Here is a 25,320-nt window from a genome sequence, read left to right on the forward strand (position 1 = left end):
GCACTAAGAAGTACAACACAAGTCGTAGCAGGGCCAGTGAAGCACACGGCTGCCTTGTCACGGGTTGAGGGAGGCTTTCTGTCAGAGATGGAAAATTGACTCCACTTCACATTTTGCTTCATCAATAACATTTGATAAGATATAGAGAAACATATAGAGACAAATAAACAAAACAAAAAGAAAGAAAATATTTATCAAAGTTACCAAAGAGACAGCCACCTAGCAAGACATCTTTTCATCTCCAGACTGACAAGTGTCCTATTGTTGTCATCCTTCAGCGTGACTTTGTTGTTGTTGAAAGCATCTCTGGGTTGTTGTTATCAAAGGCATAAATCACAGAGCTGGAGAGAGCCAGGTGGCTTTCATATGAACTGCTGCACACATGCTCATGTCTCACCTCTCCTCTGATCAGAGGAGACCTACAGTACACACAGAGAGTTCCTCTCGCTTACAATACAGAGGCTAGGGTCTGGAAATGAGCCAGAGAGACAGAGAGAAAGAGCATTTACATGCACACCAGTAATTCAATTATAACCAGACTAATGCAATACACATATTATTGCAACTCTCATGTAAACACCTTAACCAGGTTATCTTACTCACATTAAAGTCCTAATCAGAGTAAGCATAACTTGATTAACAGAGCTGGGTTGCATGTCAGTCATTCAAATTAATCTCGCTGTGTTTATGTCTGGTGTCTTTCAATGCTTGGAATCGGTGCATGCGCCACAAAGGACAAAGGAGAACACAGAGCTCCACGAGGAAGGTTTCAAACAGAATCGTTACAGGATGAAAGAATTAAACAGGTAAATAATCACTTAGGTGAAGATGCTCCATCGAACCCTAAGCCAGATAAGTGGTTAGGAAACTTGATGGGATATTGGATGGATGGAGAAATGGTTACACAGACAGTGACAGAGTTTCTTGCCTTATTGTCTTATAATGCCTTATTCCTCCCATCTGTTATTTCCCTACAGCTATTTCCCTTAGGTCTACAGGCTAGTATCTTAGTAACATTTTCTTGGATCAGCTGATTTGTAACAGATAGTCAAGCCAGAGTGTGAAAGCTTAATAAAATGACATTTTTTCAAGGGGCAGTCTGCAAATATTACTGGTACTTTGTTTGCTCTGGCAGAGTGCAGTCCCAGCATTTGTTGCCAACTGTTGTCTGTTTATATTTTTCTGTTGATAAGCGGTATATCACAAGTTATGTTGCCTTGGTTGGTTTCAGTCTACCCACCCAGAGTCATTTTGGAAAGTGAAACAGAACTGAGAGGGCCCAGAATAATTCACATTTGCTCATTTGCCTGGCAAAACTAGGCTATAAAAAGCCTACAGCATCAATGAGAGACATATTCTAAAAAACAAGTTATCAAAATCAAATATCTCAGCTGAATTTAATGATTCAAAATTCATGTTTACAAACTAAATGCAGGGAAGCGAACCTTGCACAGGCGCCACATAGTATAGCTGTAGCCAGCTTTGTTTAGTCTAAATTATTATGGAGCCAGCTCATTAAAACAATATTAAAGTAAGAGGTGACATGTTAAAAATAGCAGTGTGCATCTATAGGCTCAAATCCTTATTGACAAAAGCAACTGGAGTTACACTCTGGCATAGGATTGACTATAAGTGGATTCTAATCATGTGATGCATTTATGCACTGTTTCAGTTTCTCTTTCAGCCTCTATACAAATGCCAGTAATGACAGATCATCAAACAGCTGATATCATAATATAATATAGGCAGTTAAGCTTTATTGTGTACTTTTTCTGATGTTCACAAAATTACACACATTTTCCAAAGTAGGTGCATGTATTCACAGTGTGTAAAAGATTTAAAGGTATAAAATTGGGAGAACAGTCAGTCAGCCACATAAAAAATAAATAGTTTAAATATTTGAACACATTTTGACAATTTTGTAAATCTGCAATGTGGTGCAGAGATTAGAAATGTTGGATTTGAAGTTTCCTCAGGTCTTGGTGATTCCAAGTTGGCTGCAGATCTTAAATAGATACAGCTTTGCGTGGTCAGTATGACCCAGTTTTGAACCTTTTTTTTAAAGGTCAGATTTTGGAAACAGACTGCTCTCTGTAAAGTAAAAACCACAGGGTACAAAATAAGCACCCCCTGTCAAGTGGTACAATGAGGTAATTTATTTTTGAGAGTGCACAGTTATGACAATAAAAGAGAATGATGACAGGATAGTCTGTGCCTCCTCCAAAGGGGAAAAAAATGAGTTGCAACACAGCACTGAATGATATACTTTAGAGAGGATTTAAAAATGGATATACACAATACCACAGGCATTCAACATATACATGCATATAGCCTGCACGTCTTCACTGCAGACAGCAGCAATACATAGGCTCCACAACACCAAGACTGCCCACAACTCTACAGTACAAGAACAGTCAATTGCTCTGTCATATAGTCACACCTGACTTCATTTATGCAGGTCAGTATATCTGCACTTGCGCTTGCTTCTTACTTTCTTTTTTAAACCAAAGGTAATGATTTCTGTAAGTAATGAAACAATTTGGCACACTGATCCTTTGCCAATGATGGCATCTGATGGGGGAAAGAAAGAGTCAATGAGAGAAGAGGAGGGAGCCCAGACCTCAGCAAAGCCTGGCTTTACAGTGGTAACTGCACACGTATCTTTTGTCTTTTGACCAAATGATGAGGCCTGAGAGGAGATGTGTATGTGTTAAAATTTAATCTGGGTAATCTTTCAGAGGCACAGCAAAAAAAATAAAATAAAATAAAATATATATATATATATATCTCCAATTCTGTTAGTCATTACTAAATCACATCTTCTCTACCAGCTGAAACAAAAGCAATCTAAAATAATTTAGAACCCAACATCTTTTAATTCATAACCCAGTGAAAAGAAAAATCTGCAATCTCAGGAGAGCAGTGGTAAACATATAATGCATTTTTCTGTTGGGAAATTACTGCTCTTCATGAGAAGGTCAGAGGTGAGGAATGGTTGTGCTACAGACTAGCCTACTTGTGCTAGCAGTGTCTAAGTGATTTGCTTAAGGACACTCCAGTAGGGTGGATTCCTGCTGCCAAGGGGGCTCAATCCGAACCCGTCAGCTGAAGAGGAGTGTCCGTACCCATGCTGCCGTCTGTCAAAACTGCCCACTATCCACACTGCACACGTACAGCTTTACATATTTAGAAATCATTCATAAATTAGAAGCAGAAGAAACTGATGCAGCTGTACACTGTGTATGAGTGAATGTGACATTGCAATGTGATGTTATGCTGTGAGCTCAGGAAGAGCTCAGAGTCTTCTACTTCTAGTCTTTTAGCTCTCAGTGACAAGAGTGCTGTTTCTTTGTAGCTGAAGTGCATGGCAGCATAGCATCAAAGAGGACAAACTAGGCTCTTTATTGAAGTGTAGCCGCACTTTCGACCTCTTCTTTGTACTCCTTCCCGTGCACTTCAGTATAAAGGAAACTGCTCCTATGCTGCACAACTGATATAAACACATTGGGCTTCCACACAAGCCTCAATATAACTCCCAGTCACTCACACACCTGCAGCAGTTAAAGATGAAGCACTGGAGAATGAAACAATAAGGGACAGAAACAATGCATTTCAAAAAACAGAAGAGAAATCTGCCAGGATAGATAAGGCAGAGACATTTAAATCCATTTGGTCGAGGAAATTGTGAAACTGGTTTTCAGAATGAGACAGGGTTTTCGGTTCACAACCTTAATACCAAGGCAGTTTAGGATAGTGACTTAAATAGAGAGAGACAGACAGGGAGGACACAGATGTCTGACCTTGCAGTAGTGCTTATGTAATGGTCTGCTTCAGTGCATTTAACTGCAGTGCTCCTTTCCAACCTAGGATCAGTAAAGGCAACATGTCTCTGCAGTCCAATCTCCTCTGACATCAGTTCTGACACTTAGAGTGTATGAAAAGGTCCTGTGAGCTCCAAGTGAATCAGTTGTTATGGCCCTGCCTGTGTGGTCCCCGTAGAGCCAATCATACTAATTAAACTAGACTACTTAAGCCTCCTCTCATTAGTGTCCAAGTAAACAGCCTTAATTTTTTATGCATTTTAATGCCCATCTCCCAGTTCTGGGGGTGGTACTGAACCGGACAGATGAATGATGAAGGGGGGTAATTTCAGGTTTTCTCAAATGAAAGAGAGTGCACTGCGTGTCATTTTATCATTCAAGTTAAATATGTGTTGGTGGATTTGAACTATGCTTCACCATATCTCGTACAGTCAAACTCGCCTTCTCAGTGATAATTCATTTAAAGGATAAAAGGATAATATGTGATATAATATGTAAACATGATCTTAAACCCAAGCTTTTGTAGACTTATTATATTTTTGGCCAGCTCCATGGACTCTGGTTACACAATCTAGCACTGCTCCAGATACCAGGGGCAAGTAGGGTAAAATGTGGCATGACCCAAAAATAGGGCTGCAACACTGGCTTTCACTTGATCACTGTAGAAGCAAACAATGTTTGCAGGGCTGTATGCACTGTTATGAGCATACTATACTTCATGTATACTGCATAAAGTATAGCCATCCATTAGGAAAAGAGTAGTTCTAAGCCACTGGAGAGCTATTAGCCCAGTCAGCAAGAGGGAACGATGGAAAGATGGAGGAAAAGGTGGAGACAGCTGGGTAGAGTCCTAGCAAGTACCCAATGCGCTGGAGCTCTCAAACAGTGGGTGGCATCAAAACAACAGGCAGTAGAAAGAGAGCATGGTCTCAGAGACACACATATTGTACTCCTCAGTTTGCTTCCAGGTCTGTGGTCTTTTTCTGTTCTGTTGCTGGTCTCCAGCAGCGTCCGGAGGTGGCAGCCATGTACGAGGCAGGACAGCTCGAGTTTCATTTCTAGACCAGCAGCATAACAGCCGAGACATAATGAGCTTTAGAGTTGCCACTCTGCCTGTTACAGCACCTCATCTTCCCCACCGCAGGAACCTAGTCTATGGGTCTCCGTGGCAGACTGTTTGCCTGCTTCAGTGTGTGAGGATGCGTCTGCTATCCTAGGGTGAGTTAAGGCCTGGGCAAATGAGGTGAGCCTTCTTTTCCACTTTCAGGAAATAGCTAGCCTTTCAGCTTTGCCTCTGTGAGAGTGCGGTCGCTGGTTCCGCAGAGAGAGATGCCCACACACTGATGGAAACACATGTGCGTGTGCATGTGACCTATGATCTGTCTGCATGTGAGCATCCGATGTGATCTGTCAGCATCCCTTTATCTACACAGGAAAGTAAAACCACACTGCAAAACAAAAACAAAACAAAAAAACAAACCAAAAAACCCCCCACTGGTCCTCCTCTGTGCTCAGGGCATGCAGGAGGACCACTTGGTAATGTGGTGCTACACCTGTTGAATGCATTCGATGGGGTCTACCTCTGACAGCAAAGCACATGTACATGAAACAGAAAGTGGGTAATGGAAAACAAAGCTGATGTGAGAGCAGTCCGGCTTTATGACTCCACACATAGAAGTAGACAGGGCGTGACATACAGTGCTGTCCACTGACGTCACAGCAGCGCACTAACTGCTGTCATTGGGAATGGAGTCGTGGCCTGCGGAGCTCAGAGAGTCGGCATGTGTGATGGTGTGTGTGTGTGTGTGTGTGTACGTGTGTGTGAATGTGCAATCAGCACTGTTGTGAGGACAGTGAGTCAGAGAAGCAGACAGAAAACCAGAGAGAGGCTCCTGGTTGTCCCTCCACCTCCTTTGCCCCCATATGCAGCCTCGAAGAGATTTCGATTGTGTCCATTGTATGCTTCTGTGTGTGCGTGTGAGAGTTCGAGTGCACAGGAGCAAGATGCGTCGTGCATGATCATTCAAGTGTATGAGATCACAACGCTCGTCGCCGGGCCCTATTTTAAGTCCTGCGACTCATGGAGTGCCCCGGCCTCCGCAGACCCATTGGGCTAATGATCAGCCTTGGCAATTAAAGCCAATCTGTGAGTCAGTGTGGCATCAGGAGGGCCATCTGCTTCCAGCCCTGTAGCACTCACTCTGGCCTGTGGGACCACTTGCTGGGGTCACAGCTCACCCGGCTTGTAGAGAAATGGTCACAAGATCTGAGGAGCAATCTGCTGTGCAACTCTAGTTCAATAGAATCCTGGTCTACTGATACACTGCTGTGTGTACCGCTGTCTCACGAGTGCAGTAAAAACACAAGCAGTGGGATCGATCTTGTGGAGGGCAATGTTGCACGCACCCATGACACAAGTAAGCTCCACATCAGCCTCAGGCTAGTGATTCTTCCCACCTGCTTTAGTATCGTAGCCAAGATGTGTGCAGAAATGGGAATTTAAGGTGTATGAAAACTTAAGAGGGCTTTCTGTTCATAATGAGTCTGCAAGGTATCCCAAATCTTTATTAGCATTCACACACATATGCAAACATTAGCTGCAGCCAGCAAAAAAAGAGTTTAACAGCAAAGAAAGTTTGAAAAAAACATTGTCAATATTGTCAATGGTTGGGATACAAGACTCAAGGCTGATACAATGGTGTCCTCGCTTTACCCACATTGGGCTATTAAATCTTTTGTGTGTTTAGTCTTGGGTGCATTAGTCTGAGATTGCCTTATTCTTTACATTAACAGCTTGTCATTCTTAGATAATACACTCTGAATTTCACTTACCTGCATGAAAAACGCTGCAGAAAAAAAAAAAGGTTTGACTGATCAATCGCACCGCAGACCTGACTTTCTCTTATCAGACATCGTCTTGCATAGCATTTCAAAATATATTCTATATTACTTAAAATTTAGATTTAGAGATAAAACCACAGATACAAAGGGCAAACACATCTTCCATTTCTCTCCTTTCAGACCTCATTGATCTGAAGTATACGCAGGATGCAACTACATCACCAAATAGCCCCTTACCTCTTCTGTGCCAGCATATCAGGTGTGCTTCAAAGGTTCACAGCTCTATATATCTTTTCTATCACCCTGCAGCAGACAGTTGCTAAACCCCGGGAAGCTAGCTGGTGATTCAGGCCGATGTCCTGCTGTGACCTCTGGTGCATTTTTTTTCATAAGCTTGTTTGGCCCTGCTCTAGATTATGAGAACATTCATCCTTCAGAAGCACCCACTATCATACCAGTTGCACAGGTCAGCAGCTCTCTTTCCCTATGTGCCACCTGCTGCAGCTGCTGTACCTTTGTATTGTTTTCCTACAGGAAAAGGAAGGTCATAAGTGCAGCAGGTCCACCCTCTGTTTATAGTTGTGTAGGAACACACTTATATCTCTTTGGGTCCATGAGTTCCTAAAAAAAGCAAAAGAATATATATCCGTGTACCACTAAATTTGTTGTGTTTGCCCAATCTACTTCACTACATATGTAGTACAATATATATATATCTATATATCTCTATCTATCTATCTATCTCTCTCTCTCTCTCTCTCTCTCTCTCTCTAAAAAAAAAAAACACCCAGCACGCCCCTACGGGCGGTTTATCCTTCAAGCTCGGGTCCTCTACCAGAGGCCTGGGAACTTGAGGGTCCTGCGCAGTATCTTAGCTGTTCCCAGGACTGCGCTCTTCTGGACAGAGATCTCCGGTGTTGTTCCTGGGATCTGCTGGAGCCACTCGCCTAGCTTGGGAGTCACCGCACCTAGTGCTCCGATTACCACGGGGACCACCGTTACCTTCACCCTCCACATCCTCTCGAGCTCTTCTCTGAGCCCTTGGTATTTCTCCAGCTTCTCGTGTTCCTTCTTCCTGATATTGCTGTCATTCGGAACCGCTACATCGATCACTACGGCCGTCTTCTTCTGTTTGTCTACCACCACTATGTCCGGTTGGTTAGCCACCACCATTTTGTCCGTCTGCATCTGGAAGTCCCACAGGATCTTAGCTCGGTCATTCTCCATCACCCTTGGGGGCGTCTCCCATTTTGACCTCGGGACTTCCAGGTTATACTCGGCACAGATGTTCCTGTACAGTATGCCGGCCACTTGGTTATGGCGTTCCATGTATGCCTTGCCTGCTAGCATCTTGCACCCTGCTGTTATGTGCTGGATTGTCTCTGGGGCATCTTTACACAGCCTGCACCTGGGGTCTTGCCTGGTGTGATAGACCCCAGCCTCTATGGATCTTGTGCTCAGAGCTTGTTCTTGTGCTGCCATGATATATATATATATATATATATATATATATATATATATATATATACACACACACATATATATATATATATATACATATATGGGACGGTTTTGGAGCCAACCACGCCATCTTGAAAGATTTACATATTCAACGTAACAACAGAAGCTGTGGAACCCAGAAGCACCCGCTGGGCCAAGTACTGTTTCCTTCTGCACAGAAAGAGAAATTTGCTCCATGCTGTTTTACGGCGTTTGAAATGTCATTTTCTGTCAGGTATACGATGGAGTTTGCTGTTCTGTCTCAGGCATGGCTGGTTGGTGGAGATGGAGAGGGACGGAGGCTACCGCAGTGCTATCACACGTCAGGGATGAGGTCTGACAAAGATGAAGCATGTGACAATGAAGGGATATGGAAACAAGACATCATGAAACAGATGGAAAACCGATCCACCAACTGCAGCAAACCAATACCAACAGCCCACGCAAACCCCAGAGTTGTGAAAAATAGACACAAAATGCAGTACCTTCTTAGAAACAGCCTTTTACATGTATGAAATACAAATGGACGGCCCTTTAATAGGCTGATTAAGACCACAGTCTCAGACAACTCTTGACAATGACTGATATCCCAGAGCTAAAGACAATAACCACTGTAGCAATGAAGTGAAGTGGGCAACAGCGATTAGGAGAATGGTGGAGCCTGAGGTTGAAAAGAGTTCAAGAAATGTCTGATGTTCCTGACAAAAAGAAAAGCCTTGTTAAAAAAATAAAATAAACAAATCGATAGCAAGGCCGAACACAGATTCCCACTGGTGTGGCTTCTCATCGCTTCAATCCTATGTCATGAGTATACGCCAATAAAGTTTGCATAATCACTCTCACTGCCAGAAGGGGGAGACAAAAGTTCACTACAGCAGGTTTAAGGTAACTGGTAAATAACCCCAAATTACCCACCCCTCTGTCCTCAGTGTACCCTTGCCGTACTTACCCCTGCCCTCTCCCCTCCTTAATTATCCCTTTCCTCTGTTCTTTTAGTACTTAAGAGGCTGACTCACTGGACCTGAATTGCTGTTTGTCTGTCATGACATCTGAAATAGTTGGATGACTGAGTGTTATGCCTTTCACTCACTCAGTCTGATGGGACCCCACTAACATCTTCATCCCTGGTTTTTCGGTGTAGCATAATGACCTCCTAGTAGCGGCCCTAATGGAGCCATAATGGTCATTTATGCCATGGGAGGCTCTGAGGGCACGACTGTGGAGGCAGCGAGTCGCACAGGAAGATGGTAGAGTGAAGAGAAGCTCCGGGTTAAGTCTCTCCACCTCCGCCTTTTCCCTTCATACACAGCTCCCAAATCTCCGTCTTTGTATGAATACCACATATCTGTGTGTCTGTGTGTGCGTTCAACTGCGCATTCACGTCCATGTAATAAAAGGAACCGATACAAGACTGGTTAACAATAGAAAGTACAATATGAATGTATGAGGGGTGTATCCCTGCTTTTGATGCTCGCTTCTACAGCTTATTCACACACATAATACACACACACAATACATTCTCCTTTTTAATTACATTTTTCCTCATGAATGCAGTGTACTATATTCTTAAAACTCTTTATAATTTCTCTTCTATATATGCTTGCACTGCTGGCAGAAACGGTCCTGTACATAAATTACAGAGCATAAGCTTGTGCTTATTGCTAAAAAACATTCTCTTTCTGGCATTTGCATTTTTATTATCCACAGTAAACACAGGGATCTTTCATCCTTACATCCCGTGTTAGTCTAGAAGAATCGACAAGTAAAGAATAGTTCGATGTACTGTAAGGCTGTGATCAAACTGGATAGTCCTTTCAAATTTCTCAATCACGTGAGCTCATCCGAACTAGACACCTGGTTAAAATGCGGCACATCTTGGGATCGTTCCCCAGGGCGCTGCAAGCTGAATAATACAATAGCACATTTATCAGCGAGCTAATGCTAATTAGGCTGTTGCATAAAAAGGAGAATAATGTACAGTAACGTCCCTCATGCCTTGTCAGCTCCCGCTTTGTCTGTTTAGCCATACAGCTGCATTTTGGCTCTTAAATAGGAGAAAGATGGCAGTCTATTTTAGAAAACATGAAATATAAACTATCCTACTGCAGGGCCGATTTCCCCAAGTAATCACAATGTGCTTTGTATCATCTAATCAGATGAATTAAAAAAAACACAACAACAACGAAAAAACAATGGCACAGACACTTGGAGATATCTGAAGAGAAAGACAAAAACAGCTCCTTTATTTCTCTCCTCGCTCTCAAAACAAGACATAAACATTACTTATTTCTATCACAAAAAATGATCTCAAATTCAACCAAAGCTTAGTTTTTTTAATCTTTTAAAGCTTTCTGGAAAAAAAAAATCAGTGCTGTCCAACTGCACTATCTAGGGAACTGTGCACTCTTTAATGTCTTTTGTAGCCCATTTTCAACTCAAAGATCCTTTCCATTTGAGTTTTTTTTTTTTTGTAGTCTGATGAATGTTAGGTCTGAAGTCTGAACATTTATGTCCAGCTCTGTGTTTGATTTTCTTCTGCTTTGATTCCTACCCCGGCTGCAGTCCAGGGCGAGCAGAGCAACACTGTACAAGAGTGTTTACAGTGAATGTCACTTTCAAGTTTTCTGTGGTAATGAAAACAGCTGGACTTCTGAGTAATTCGCTCACAGTGCAGAGTGAATTACCTTTAAAAGGAATATAACATATAAAGAAAAACACGACACTGAGGCGGTGTGTGGTGAGACTGAATAATACTATTCCGCTGTTCAAACTGGTTTAATGTCAAATTGTAGTAACAATCAGGCATATGCACAATACTCCTACAGCTGCGGCTTCACATGATGCTATGTGTGGGTTCTAAAGCTGAAAATGAACTGAACCTGCATGACTGACACGTTGACTACCTTGACTCATGCTCATATTGATACCTGCATTCATAGATGCTTACCACCCTGACACTGAGCTAAAGCTTTCTGAAAGTGTTACCGAAAAACCTGCCAATGCTGTAACATCCGTATAACAGTGTATTTATTATTGAGTCCATATGATTAGTAACAGTGCAGCAGCTGCTAAAGAGATGCTTCATCTAAAATGCAAATAAACACACTGGTTGTATCTAGTTTCTGAAATCCAGTAAGCTGGAGGGGGATGAAACCAAGTATAATTTCCTAATTACAGCACACACAGTGGATGTGAGGGTAATCCAGTGATTTTGTGTTTATTTACTAGTGGAGTTTAGTATGCTATTAAATTTTTTTTCCTTAGGAAGTTACCTTTAGTTCTGCAAATATTAGAACGGGACTGATTAACGCTTCAGCTAGAAGTAGGGGTGCAATTTTCCTTCTCTGGTGACGTGTCCTGAGTATTTGTGGAGGATTCAAAGCAAAGCGAAAAATTAATCAAAGATGGCACTCATTGTTTGATATTTGTCGGGCATATATGATGTGATACAACCACTGGTTGCAAAGGAAAAATGTGTGCTCCCAACTAGTTGGCAGTGGTACCTGGAGGTTGCTGGGTCTCCCTGGGTGAACTCAGTTGCAAGGAGGATGCTTGACAAAAAACTCCTAGTTCTTTGGTTGCTACCAGATGTCCATGGCACTCTGTAAATTTTCATGTTTGCCTGCAAACATTCACTAACTACTAGCTGAGGTGTAGCAAAACTAGAGAAAATGCAATACAAACCGAAATGATTAAAGCCTACATTTACTTCAGTGTAAAAGTTGTTTCTCAAAGTTGCAGCCAACATGTTTTAGGAGGTTCAAGTTTTACTGTGAAAGCAAACAGTCCGCATTTCTGATATCTGTCGCACTTTCTGCAGTTTCACTACAGCTCAACAGTGGTTCATTTAAATCTACGACTGTTTTCTCCGGTTGGAGGATACACACAAAAATGGGAGTCATCTAAGACTCTGTGGCTTTAGCCATTACTTTCCCAGCCAGCTCCAGTAACCACTTGTAACTAGTCACTTTTTCCCATTGCTTGCTTGCTTGACAGATGGTCACCGACCAGTCCCTAAGCTCATTTGACTCGGGCCTTATTCACTTGATCCTAGATTGTCACCGTGATTGTCACATGTGCAAGATGGCTCACAAGTTCCTGTCACGTGGTTAGTGGTCACATGTCTGCTAATTGTGATGTGGTTATCAGCTTTCTTCAGTAACCCTTGTTTTCTGCTTTAGTTTCTTAGTTTCTGTGTGCAGTCACCTACAGCTCCACAAAATTGCAGCGTCTTTACCTTACAATATAAAGCGCCTTGAGGCGACTGTTGTGATTTGGCGCTGTATAAATAAAACTGAATTGAATTGAAAATAGCTCAGCTGTCCATTTCCTATCCTAATCAGAGATATTATCAGAGGAATGGGTAACAGAGCTCCATGAAGATCGCAAAATGCCACACTACACTACAAGACAAGAGAGTAATACTGAAGAAAATTGTTAATGTTATTATCTGATCTCTATTAACTTGAGTCAATATATTACTACTATAATTCTAGCAAAGTAAAATATGGATTGGCAGAAAATTACAAACATTTATACATTTTTTAAATCCAACTGCAAGCGTGTAAATTCCAGAGAAAATTCAATGCACACTTTGCACTGCTGTAACTTGCACAGCGTGGACCAAGTCAGGTAAAAAGGCAGCCACCTCTGTGAAGCTGAAAACAGACCTTAAGCTCAGTATAGACATCTAACACAGTCATCTCACTCAGAGTCTTCATCTTAAAGTAGTAACATTATATTTTTATGCTGATATGACAGCCTGACTCTCAGTCTGACATCAATTTGACACAATAAAAGCACACAATATGAAGTGGTTTTTTTTTTTGTCACAATGGGATCAGACAACGATCAATATTCCAAGTCATCATCATCATCATCAGAATGACCCATCCAACAGACAAGCTGGAGAATATAATGCTTCAACATAATAAGCAATTGAGTAGTTGCATTCACTACCATAGAGAAATTGTTTTATAAACTGAAAGACCACAACACAGTTTTTTTTGAGTTGGAATGTGGCCACTTTGTTGCAACTCCTTAGCCTTTTTAATTCTGAGGCAAACATCGCTATCTTCTTGACTGTCACTTTGTTCCCCGTATACAGCATTATCTCCGAAATTAAGCTTGAATTCATTGTGAAGTTCAATCATAACGTTGAAATTATGCTGCCGCAAGGTAAACAGTGTGTAATTACAGGAGTGCAGCAAAAAAAAAAAGGTTATAGTTTTAAAACCAACAAAAAAATCAGAGAAAGCATATTTACCAAACGCTGCTTGCTTTCTTTTATTGGTATAAATGTTTCTGTAAAAGCTAAAAAAGGGACAAACATACTAGAACAAAGATTTATTTTTGGGGACTTCCACAGAGCTGAATGTGTATCTGACACGCGTGACAGAATTTGTGATTTCATACTATAAAAGGAATGTAAATCAGTTTAACAGCATTATGACACTTGCAGCTAATTTTTTTAACCCTCAGATGTTTGATGAACCATAGGTACCCTTTAGCTCTTTTTTATAACCGAAAAATTTTCTGTTTCCATTTGGTGTTTCTCATCAAACTGAATTGTGTGCAGGCTAAATGTATTTTATGCCTCATAAAACATTTGCAAATGCCTTTTTGCATTTTTGATGCTGCAAGATCTGCAATTTTTTCCTTTTTTGCCCTTTTTACAGCCACATTAGTCTATCAGGAACTCTATTAATCCATCTTGTAGTCTGCAGATGTGCCATGAATTTATCATGCTACTCTCTGTGGTTGTGGCATACATGAGAGCTTTCCTGGTAAGCATGGGATAGCCCTGAAGTGACACAAACAACACAAGGGGAGAGCAGTTATCTACAACAGTACATGCGCTCACATGTCGACACTGTATTTAGGGTCCTTTTTTAAGTTGCTCTCCACTTATCATATTAAATATAACATCCCAAAAAGTTGATTCTGTACGTCTGGACGTAGCATTTTGAGTTTCGTCACTCATCCAAGGGACTTCTTCAGTCAATTGCCCAACCTTTGGAGTTGGGGAAACCTGCAGTCAGCTGAGACTGAAGAAGTCCCTTGGATGAGTGACGAAACTCAAAATGCTACGTCCAGATGAACAGAATCAACTTTTTGGGATTTCCCTACCTGGATGGTTGAACATGCATCAAGACATTAAATATAACAATTTATCTCAAGTAGACATTACTGCTTTCTGTGCCAGGGAAGCATCTGTAGCTCAGCAACTTAAAGGGACTTACAAACAATGAATACCACATTTTGAGGTTGGAACTTGCCCTGTTTGACATATACAGTACAATTTGATTTATATCAGCAATCTGTAACAGTAATATGCAAATCCTTGTAAGTGCATTAAAGAGTAATGATGCCCATGCTATGATGGAACTATTCTGTAAGCATGTCACGGCTGACAAATACAGACACAAGCATAGTGAACGTGATCAATATCGAATGCACTTTGTGATCAATGTTGGAATTAATTGGGAGTGTCAGTTACTGTTTAACAGCCACAGTGCAGGTGTCTGCTTTGAGTTGAACAGACTGCACTGAGTGCTGTCTGTTCCCCATCTCTAACTCAGGCTGTGTATATTTCAGCTCTATTTTAGGTTATGTTTTGTACACTTGAACCTGGTTTCAGCTGCAGACTTGTCAGCTTTGATTTGTCTTTTTTTCCGTTTCTGTCTTATTGAGTTGTTGTACTTAATTCAGTGCTTCTTCACTAATCAATGTTTCATCACTGTTTTTTCTTGACAATTGAACAATTTCCTTACTGCTTCTCTTAACTCTTAACAGTGGACCCCTGAGGTTTACTGGGCGTAAAAAAAGAAATAAAGCCTTGAAATGTTGCTCACAATTTATGCCTCTTGGATCTAGACTGCTAGGCCCCAGCACCATTTATTTATAGGAGTCTTTCAGCAAGGCAGTGTACAGTGAGAAAAAAAGGCTTTGATCTTAAATTGAGGATGCTTTCCACATCTTAGTAAGGAAGGACACTAGTCAATATTTGGCCTGAGGTTATTTAATTTGGATAAGGCGCTTGATTCATACATTAAAATTTCCAATTACCTGTCAAGAGTTGAACGAGCCCAGAGGAGGTTGTTTTAATCATACAGCTTTATCAAACTCTTTAAATTGAGTTTAACATGGACAGGATCTTACATTCTGCCTCGGGGAAGGTGATATTCCCTAATTTGTTGTAAATAGTAAACATTTTAAAAATCTATGTTTAACTAGAGTTACTTACAAGGAAAAAATAGTCATCATTCCTTTACCGTTCAGTCCCATTTCTCTGATTTTGTCGACCCAGCTCACACACGCTAGCATGGTTTTAAGGGTAGTAAGATCCATGCAAGATACACAAAAGCAATTGTTTTAAATGTTGGAGTCATTCAGTTATATGAATTAAATCATATTTATTGTCTAATCATTCACTCTTAACGACTCAATAGACAGACCTCATTTGTATACTTTTTATATTCACTCACACTAATAAGTAGGTGCTATTCCTTTTTCTCCTGTGGAACAGTGTTGTGGTCAAGTATAAAACTAGCATATATCTGATCTGCAGGTGGTCACAGCTGGACCTCCTGTCTAACCATTTCTGAATCTATTTCACAAAGATATTACAGAGATCTGAGCCGCTGTCAGATATTTCTCATTCCGTCTTATCAGTGGAAGGAATGATGTCTGGCATGGCAAACAAAGTATGTGTAAAGTCCCTAAATAAAGCATGAAATTGACAGGATGCCTGTCTAAGTGAAGCACCACAGAGCCACTGGCCCTTCTTGCAGCAGACAGGTACAGCTGCTCACCTCCAAACTGCACGTCTGCCATTTGGAGTCCCATTAAAGTGCCCGGCACTCTGAGTCAACACTTTTAATGCAGAAAATGACTTCATTCATTTTCCATTATAAGGACCACATTTTAAAAATCTGCCAACAAAAAGCGCTGCTTATTTTTCCGCTTCTCCACAGACGAATTTGCATACATTGGGCCACTGAAGACGAAGAACTCCCATTTTAGACATTTGGTCATGGTGGTGTTCAAGTATGGGATAAAAAGGAGTAAGCAATTTACTTCACTATATGTCAGCTTTCAAAACTTCGTTGAGGAATCCAGACACGTAGCACACTTATAACCCTGGAGATTATTTGGTGACTGACGTGTACACTGACCATCTTTTGTGTATGCGTGTGCAAGTGTGTCTGATTGTGCTGCTTGAGAGGGCAAAACAGAAATCATCTGCAACACGGATATTTTAAGAAAGTATCAACTTACCAGGGAACTGGTAGCTGTAGCTGGGCGCGAATCCAGTGTATCCGCGGCCATACGTTGCCACAATATTAGGGTAACCTTTGAGAGACAGAAAACAGATTAAAAAGGTATGATAAATATAAATAATATATCAACTACATAACATGTGACACCAACAGAGGTTGAAAACAGATCATTTTTACAAGTGACTCAACTTTGCCATTGTACACGAACACAATGAGTTGGAAATTAAGAAATCAGGAAATAAAGCTGATGTTTAACAAAATTAATTTACTCATTAATGAATTTCTAAGCAATTCCTTCATTTATAATTCTTTTATTCAACCCCTAATTAAATCTACCAAAAACACATCTGCCATCATTTCAAAGGATCTTGAAAGTATAATCAAAACAGCAAAAATAGTGACAAAAAACAACAATAATAAATAATGTGTATGGAATAAGCAGTTTGTAAGTATTTTAATTTAACATATTGGTATGCGAGTGTGCTTGTACCCGGGATTGTAAAGTGTTCTAAATGTCTGAGGACTTAAGGCACTTGAATGGCTCAACTAATGATTGCAGGATCAATTAAATAAGGATGTGATATATGAGGCAAGTTACCATTAAGGAATTTATAAACAAAACTAATGCTTCTCAGATTTTAGTGTTAGCAATGCCCACCCAACCTTTTCATACAATATGCAATGATGAATATAGTAATTGTCACTGGTAATGTCTTAAGCTAGAGTGATAAAGTGAATCTAAGAAGGCGTGTCCATGGAAAACATAACCATAGGCAAAAATGGACAAGAACACAGCCGCAGTCATCTATTTCAAATTGGGCATAGGAATACTAACTCTTTTTTTTTATACAAAGACACTTGCCAAAGATTGCTAAGTGTGCCAATGTGGACTATTTGGATGAAAATCCTATCCAGTCAACGACTGCCTTAAATCTGAAACCCAACAGACCTCACCAAATTTGAAATGCTTTGCTAGGCCTCTACTGCAACTGTATTAGGTGGCTTCTTTTTCTTAAAAGTTTCTGCTAGAGTTTTGTCTTTGTCAAAGAGAAATGTATGGGTTGAAGTCAGGTCACTGACTCAGACAATAATAACTAACGATTAAATGCAAAGAAGTGTATAAACAGACAATTAACAAACACTCTTGGACTCTGGGACATTGTATAATGTTTCCGATTTTAGAGATATTGTACAAATGCAAGTAAGACGTCTTACATATTTGTTTAGTACGTGCATTGAAGGACACATCCTTGTCAGAAATGACTACAACATTCCTCACAGTGTTACTGAAAGCCAAGATATTGCAAGCCAGACTAAGTATCTATTTAGACAACATGTTAACCTCAATTTTATTAGAATTTAGAAGCAAGAAATTAGAGGTCATTCAGGTCTTTATGCCTTTAAGATATTCCCGTAGTTAAACTAATTAGTGTGTGATCTGGATTAATGTATACCTGGGTATCATCTGCAAAGCAATGAAAAATGTATGCTATGCCTTCTAATCATACTGGCTAAGGGAAGCATGCATAATGTAAACAGAATTGGTTTCCGCACGGAACCCTGTGGAACTCCATAAATAACCTTAGCGTGAGAAGAGGACTCCTCATTTACATGAATAAACTGGAGTCTATTAGATAACACTGAGCATACCTAGAGCATGCTCTTATTTCTTTAATAAAATATTGTGGTCAACAGTGTTGATTGCTGTGTCTTTACTGTGATGAATTCTGTATACTGACTAAACTCTCCAAATAAACCATTGTTTGAGATAAAAGGAAGGTTGAAGTCTATAATTAGCTAAGATGGCTGGGTCAAGTGACGGATTTTTAAATTTAATGATTTCGTTACCGCCAACATAAAGGCCTGTGGTGGGTAGCCCATTAAACGAGACATATAAATCGCATTTAAGATTGAAACACGAATTAATGGTAGGAATTGTAGCAATGAAGGTCTAATAGACATGTTGATGGTTTGGAAGCAATTATTGAAGTTAACTCAGGGAGATCAATTGTAGAGTTTAAGTAGTACCGAAAGACCATAATAATAGTCTGTGATTTGATTACGAATATTTTTTTCTCTGATGATTACAATTTTATTTGTAAAGAAATTTGTGAAATCATTAGTTAAGGGTAAGGGAATGCTTGGCTTAAAAGAGCTCTGACTCTTTGTCAGCCTGGACAACAATTTTAAAAAGAGACCTGAGGTTGTTTTCTTTCTAAAGAGCAAGAATGGCTTATTCCCAAGCAAAATGAAAACTTGTGTTTGTGAGTCCAGCACTACTGATTTGAGGGTTTCTCTTTTCAGAGCCACAGTATCCAGCGTTGTACACAATGGAGATGTAACACTATTAATGAGATAATCAGCCTCTGCACTGGTTCTTTGGGTTTTCCAGTTAGGTGTACAAGGCTAAAAGTTAAGGTTTCAAATTACTTAGGATTTTGTCTGGGTCTTTGGTTGATTAATAAGCTGAATTGAAAGATTGCTGCCACACCTCCTCTACGGCCTGTGCATAGACAATTGACAGTTGGTATGACTTGGGGGTATTCATTTAAAAATATTCATTTTGCTAATACAAGATCTCTACAAGGCAGAGCAAATTAAAATTTTGATCAATTATTAAACGACTTCCAAACAGGGGCTTAAAAGAGAGCAATCTAATGTTTAAGAATCCATGTTTAACTGTTATACTCTTTGGTACAGTTGAGGATGCTTTATTATTCTTACTTTGCGATTTTCTTTTATGCTTGAATCATTATTTGCCGCCTTTTTTTGGATCGCTTTTTGGTAGTCTGGGAGCAGTCATAGTATCAATGGACGTGGCTTTGGGGGGGATTAGAAATGACTACTTTCACAAATTTACAGTTAAACAGTGTATTACCACAAAGACACTGCATGTAATTGCTAACTTGACCCCATTTATTCACCAACTGATAGCAGACAGATGGTAGAATGACTCCATCTTTTTGCCGTTTTAACACCATCTTGGCGCATCAAACTCACTTTGAAGATGTGCAAGTGGTTGCTGACCTGATCCCCGTCTTCCAAGCAACCATTATAAAGTCCTATTGACTGCAAGTTAGCTTCACACAATGACAATAATTTGGGTTGTGCCATGGTCTTGGCCACAGTTTTCCCTGTTGTGACTGCAGCATGAAGAATGAAAAGTGTGTAATTTGTATTGTGAAGTGCCATTCTATCAGTACTACAGACTTAGAGTCTGAGAAAAATAAATGTCTGTACACACCAGATTTCATCCTGGTACTGCTATCAACACTCACTCCATCAATAAAAACTGATGACCTGGTTCTACTAGCAGCTGTACGTGCCTTAACATTGCCTCCACTATATTTTATAGATAATTTGTTACACATGGATAATTAGCCATTCCTTTCATTTTCCATGCTTTCCTCTTCACATCATCCAAGTTAAATCTTGGTTTAAAATTTCTTCTATTTCATTGATAAGTTGGTTTTGTTTTTCAGCCTAATGATGGTCTTTTCACATGCAATGACACCTGTCTGATCTGCATTTTAAGAGTTGTCACGAACAACTACCAAATGCAAATTCTACACTTAAACTTTCAAACTTTTATCCCCTAATTTGTCATAAGATAAAGGAAAACAGCTTATGTGATATTACTTTTGAGCATTTGAAAAAAGAGGGGATGTGTAAAAAATGTGGTTATTATTTTTTCAAACCCCTTTAATTAAATCCGAAATTCAATACTCAATTATACCTTGATTGCTTAATTTTCAATCCAATGTGGTCATGTAGACAGGCAAAATTTTTTAAAAAGTCTTATTGTCCAAATACTAAACTAGACCAATATATAACTATATATTCGAAAATATATTCACACAGGATAGCCTTCAGGATCTTATTTTAATTGTTTTTATTTTGACAAATAAACGATCATGTTACAGTTTTAAAATGAAAGAAACACTCTCATTAAATACATGTCTGAAAAAATTAAAGGTAAGTATTATTGTTTAGAAAAATACTTTTCATACACCAAGTCTGGTGGCTTGCCATGTGTGTTTGTGCTCTAAGCCCAATTAAGAGGTGGCATAAATTTAACAGGACTATTTTTCAGGAATTCTGCCATAGTTTGAGATCTCACTGATTAATTTGGTCTGTAAAATGTTTTTATAGCCAGCAAATATAATGACTTGGTGACTGAAGATGGACAATGACACAATTGTACAAAAAATATTTTAACACGTTTAAGGTACTCAAAGCAGTTAGTATTGATTTTTTTTTTTTAAGCTTCATACATTTTTAGTTTAGCTCTTTATTTGTGCTGGGTATTAAGAGCTGGTCCCAAATTCAGCAAATGGTTGGAAACCAAAGCACTGATATGCTCCCACACAAATACAGCTGCTCTTGGTTCTTAACTGTCTAATTCATTTTCACTCTTTATTTAACCATAAGTTATCTGGCACTTTCATAGCTCAGTGTAATAACACTTTATAGCAGGCTCCTTGAGATGTCGGTGTCTGTTTATGGTCTGTATCTCTTCACAGTAACAGAAAGGTTCATGTGTTAATATAGCTAATGTACAGTAGTTTGTCAAAATGATATGGTCACACAAGAGGCAGCTGCACATTTGTACCTACAACGTGGTAAAATTATTTGTTTATTTTGCTAGTTTAAAAAAGTTTTACAACAAAATTAAAACAGAACTTGGATTTAATTGTTATTCGATTACTGGTTATCTGAAGCATTTATCTGAAAAGTTGTATTAATATTGATTTACTGATTGATGATCATGCATTTGCATGATGTATCTGCAATATATCATAACTGGAATTATCAAAAATAATTTTTATACAATTGAAGCATTACCTAAGCTCAGCTAGGGAATTATAATCTTGATGCTAATGGAATATTTTAAAAGTGCCAAGCATAAATCAAAGTTAGTGGTTTCTGTGGGGGAAGAGACTTGGTTAGAAACTGTACAGTCCCTGGGTGAATGGCGAGTTGCAATAAGGCCCAAAGTGGACCCAGTGTCATTACAAAAATTTAAGAGTAGCAGATGTATTGTTCATCTGCTGTCATGATTCTTATTACTACCACAGACCCACCAGTTAATTAGCTGGACAGTTTTCAGACAGAAGCAGCTGTGGGCAACATATTGAGAAACGGGGTGTGAGGGAGCAGGCAGCTAGGAAGCGGTATACAGACATAAGAAAATTTGAGATGAGTGCGTGGGGAGGGGGGACGACTGAGAGCCTGAGCACCATCAAAGGTAATATAAACATAATTAACCCCCTAATTATAGTATATGTCTAAGTCTTTATCTGTGTTCCTCAAGCTATTATCATCTACAACCATAAGTCTGGACTAAATTACCTAGCACGATGACGTCCTTAAGGCTAAGAATGAATCAGCCTTGATAACTCTTTCTTTGTTGTGTGTAAGCTACACCTCAGTAACTGACCTCTGAAACCTCTTTCAGGCATGTGTGTCCTCAGCTCTCGTTAGCTGTGTACTAACCCGATAAAGTGGCTGCAGTCACAATACCATTCAAATGTCAAGACAGTAATTTAGAAGCTGTATTTCTCTAGACAGTGCTGGCTAATTGGTATTACATTAAATACAACTAAGTAAAACATTATTAGAAAGTATGTGTGCACGTTCCATATACCATATACATATATATATATATATATACATATATATATGTATATATATATACACATATATGCAGTTTGAGGGGATAGGTTAATTGGATAATCCAAATTGTCACTAGGTGTGAATGTGTGAGTGAATGTGAGCGTGAATGGTTGTCTGTCCCTGTGTGTTGGCCCTGCGACAGACTGGCGACCTGTCCAGGGTGTACCCCGCCTCTCGCCCTATGACAGCTGGGATAGGCTCCAGCGCCCCCCGCGACCCTGGAAAGGATAAGCGGAAGCGAATGGATGGATGGATGGATGTATATATATATGGTTTTGTATGTGCATGTATGTATACATGCACTTGTATGTATGTGCTTGCAAGGCGTCAAAACATATTTTGCATGCATGCGTCTGAGTGTGAGCAAGCTGTGTGCGTGTATGTGAGTGAGTGAGGGAGAATGTGTGTGATGCTCTGTTCTGTATGCCTCAGAGCCTTTGCCAGCTGGAATCAGAAAGGTTGACCTTGGTCATAAATATCTAATCAGTGTTTGCTGTCCATGAAAAAGTTCAATTTATTCCCGACCCAATGGGAAAATGCCTCTCTCAGACCCTCTCCCCTTTTCTAGCAGACAAAAAGAAATGCAACGCTGAGAGGCGGTGAGGGGAACCTTAACCTGGTATGGATGAAGTAGGACAGAGGCTACGCCAGAAAAAAAAATAACAATGCTCATCAGCTGCTGATGAGAAGTCATCACCAGGAAGTTACAGATGGACGGCTTTCACAAAGCCTCTCATTGTTTGTTTGGTCTGAAAGGAACTGTGATACGATACAACGAAAAACCTATCACAGACAGCAAAATACTGGATATTATGTGTTTGATACTGTCAAACAGAATAAATGCCAAACTAAAATTGTTGGCTTAGATACCCGAACTTCTCATACGTCCTTATTTTGACATTTTCTGAAACGGCAAGACCACTTTCCTTGTCTGATGTACCGCATTAAAATTGGTTTTTTTTACTAAGTGAAGAGTTTTCAGTTATGTGTGTGCACAGTGTGTCAAAGGAGAGAGCCAAATACAAAGTGACACTAGCCTGAGATACATACTAAGTTCATCTCCTATCTCATGAAAGTCTTAGTATGTGCAAACTCACAAATATTTTCAGACAAGACAGTGTGGTGGGTGGGGAGAAAGGACGGGGAAGCAGGAGATAACTCACTGTCTCTCCTACTATTTCACTAAATGAAGCCTGCCATTGTGTCTGGCCTTGTGGCGGCCTCTTAGTGCTCTTATTTGCCTTATTAATATGCATGCTAATGTACCTATTTTATGGCTCAACAGTTCTGATTCACTTTAAAATCAATTATCCATCTGGTACACCCATACCTCGCCCAGGCTCAAATGTGTATTAATTTCAGCAAACATACATCGGCGCAACACAATAAAGATAAATGCCTCGATTAGAGGCAGTAAACAAAGGAGCTAGGGATGGCTTTAATGAGATTTGGCACAAAAGGAGCTTACACTTTCTTAAATAATGAGCCTAGGGTCCCTTTTTCCAAATGCAAATTATATAAAGGAATGTTTCGCTGTCCTTGTTCCAATTTCATTTAGATAAGAGTGTCTCCAAACAAGTTGGCTGTTAATATTCTCACATGAGCACATCACTGCCTTTCTGCCTGCCGTCTCCCAATGGAGGGGAAGAGTGCTCTCCTCTTCGCAGACACATTAGTCTGTAATAAGTTCTGAAAAGTTCACTGTGCTTGTTAAATACTTCTAACAGATGAGATGGAACTGGGAGCGACTTAGATAGAGTTGACAGAAGCACTCAGCCAAACTTATCAACACTTTTACCACAAACAACTGTATAATCACCCCCATGGAAAGGTCAAGGCTGCAATAACCATGACAGTTAAAGCAACTGTATATAGATAAATGGATAGATAGATAAGTGGGCAGACTGATGTATAGTATAGATAATTAGTTTACTGCCCTCTTCTTTGGTAAGAATAGCTTTGGGCCTCAATGATTGTTTAGTTTTTGAGAAAATGCAAAACAAGCGACGGCAAAATATGAATATCAGCTTTGAGAGCTGCGGGAGACACAAATGCACCTGCACCTGCTGTGAGAGGGAGGGGCTACGTGCAGCGCAAAATGAGTTTCTTACAATCAGCGATATGTCTCTTTTGCTTCTGGAAAAAAAATGAAAAAATAAATCTTTAATGTGATTGCAAATCCATTTGGTTACAGACAGACATACAGACACATAGATGGATAGCGGGTGAGTGGGGAGGCAGGGAGGGAGAGAGTGCAATAGTGTTAAATAAAAAGGGCCACAGGCATAGGCTGGATGGTAATGAAGAGGGGTGGGCCAGCAGCTGAGGTCCCTGTAGATGAGATCTCTCTCTGACATGTGTGTCCCCTTCATTACCCATTAAGGGGGGCACAGTGATGAATCCTTAATATGACATTACACCAATTTTCCTCTTCATTTAGCCTGCTAATGTGCTGGTCTGCTCCTATATGCCCAGGGGCTGGCTGTACCACACTCAACCAGAAATAGACCACAGTGGCCACTGGTGGCACACCTTGAAGCAGCCTAATTAGGGGCAGCGCCCACCTAATGGGGCTATCTAGACAAAAGTTTGCATAAGTTGATTTTTTTTAAGCAGATAGAAATTGGTGACTGAATGGTGTGCATGTCTGGCATTTGGTCTGGATAAAACAAAACATAGTTTTGCCGTAAAAAATTTATGCATCGGCCTTTTTCTTGATTGACCATCACAGGAATGGCAAAATGAGGCAAAAACATCAGAAGCAAGTCTTTTGGTTTATCACCAAAAGATCTCATGAAAATATGCTGAAATATTTAGGGAGTCCTGTTTAGATATCTGCATAAGTATAACTCACTTAGCATGCCCATCCCCAGCATGAAGGCATCCATGGTGTAGGGCAGACCCCTGGCTCGCCCCCGTGTACCTGGTGGGAACATCACCTCCTTGGGCTGGGCCTTCTTACATTCTACCTATGTAGACAGACAACAAACACACACATACACACAAACAAAGCATTAGTCTGTGTTGGTACGCAGCCCGACAGATCTGACAGGGCTGTGTCAGCTCTTTAAGGTGGTTTTCTGTTTGACTTGCACAGTGCTAGATGTTTTCCATAGAGAGAGAGGGGAAAAAAACAGACTGAGCAAATCTGAACACCTCACATTTTAGAGCAAAGTCTCTAAGGAAAACTTACAATCTTC

General features: G+C 40.1%; 1 protein-coding gene across 1 annotated transcript in view; it reads right to left on the reverse strand.

Annotated features, from left to right (window-relative positions):
• The window catches only part of msi2b (musashi RNA-binding protein 2b), a 258,025-nt gene that overhangs the window by 30,213 nt on the left and 202,492 nt on the right, over positions 1-25,320 (reverse strand). The window contains 2 exon segments of the mRNA XM_019363878.2: positions 16,443-16,517; positions 24,975-25,089. Of these exon segments, the coding sequence (XP_019219423.1) occupies positions 16,443-16,517; positions 24,975-25,089 (190 nt within the window).

Source organism: Oreochromis niloticus, linkage group LG10 (assembly GCF_001858045.2).
Source record: "Oreochromis niloticus isolate F11D_XX linkage group LG10, O_niloticus_UMD_NMBU, whole genome shotgun sequence".
In the NCBI taxonomy this organism is placed as follows: Eukaryota; Metazoa; Chordata; class Actinopteri; order Cichliformes; family Cichlidae; genus Oreochromis; species Oreochromis niloticus.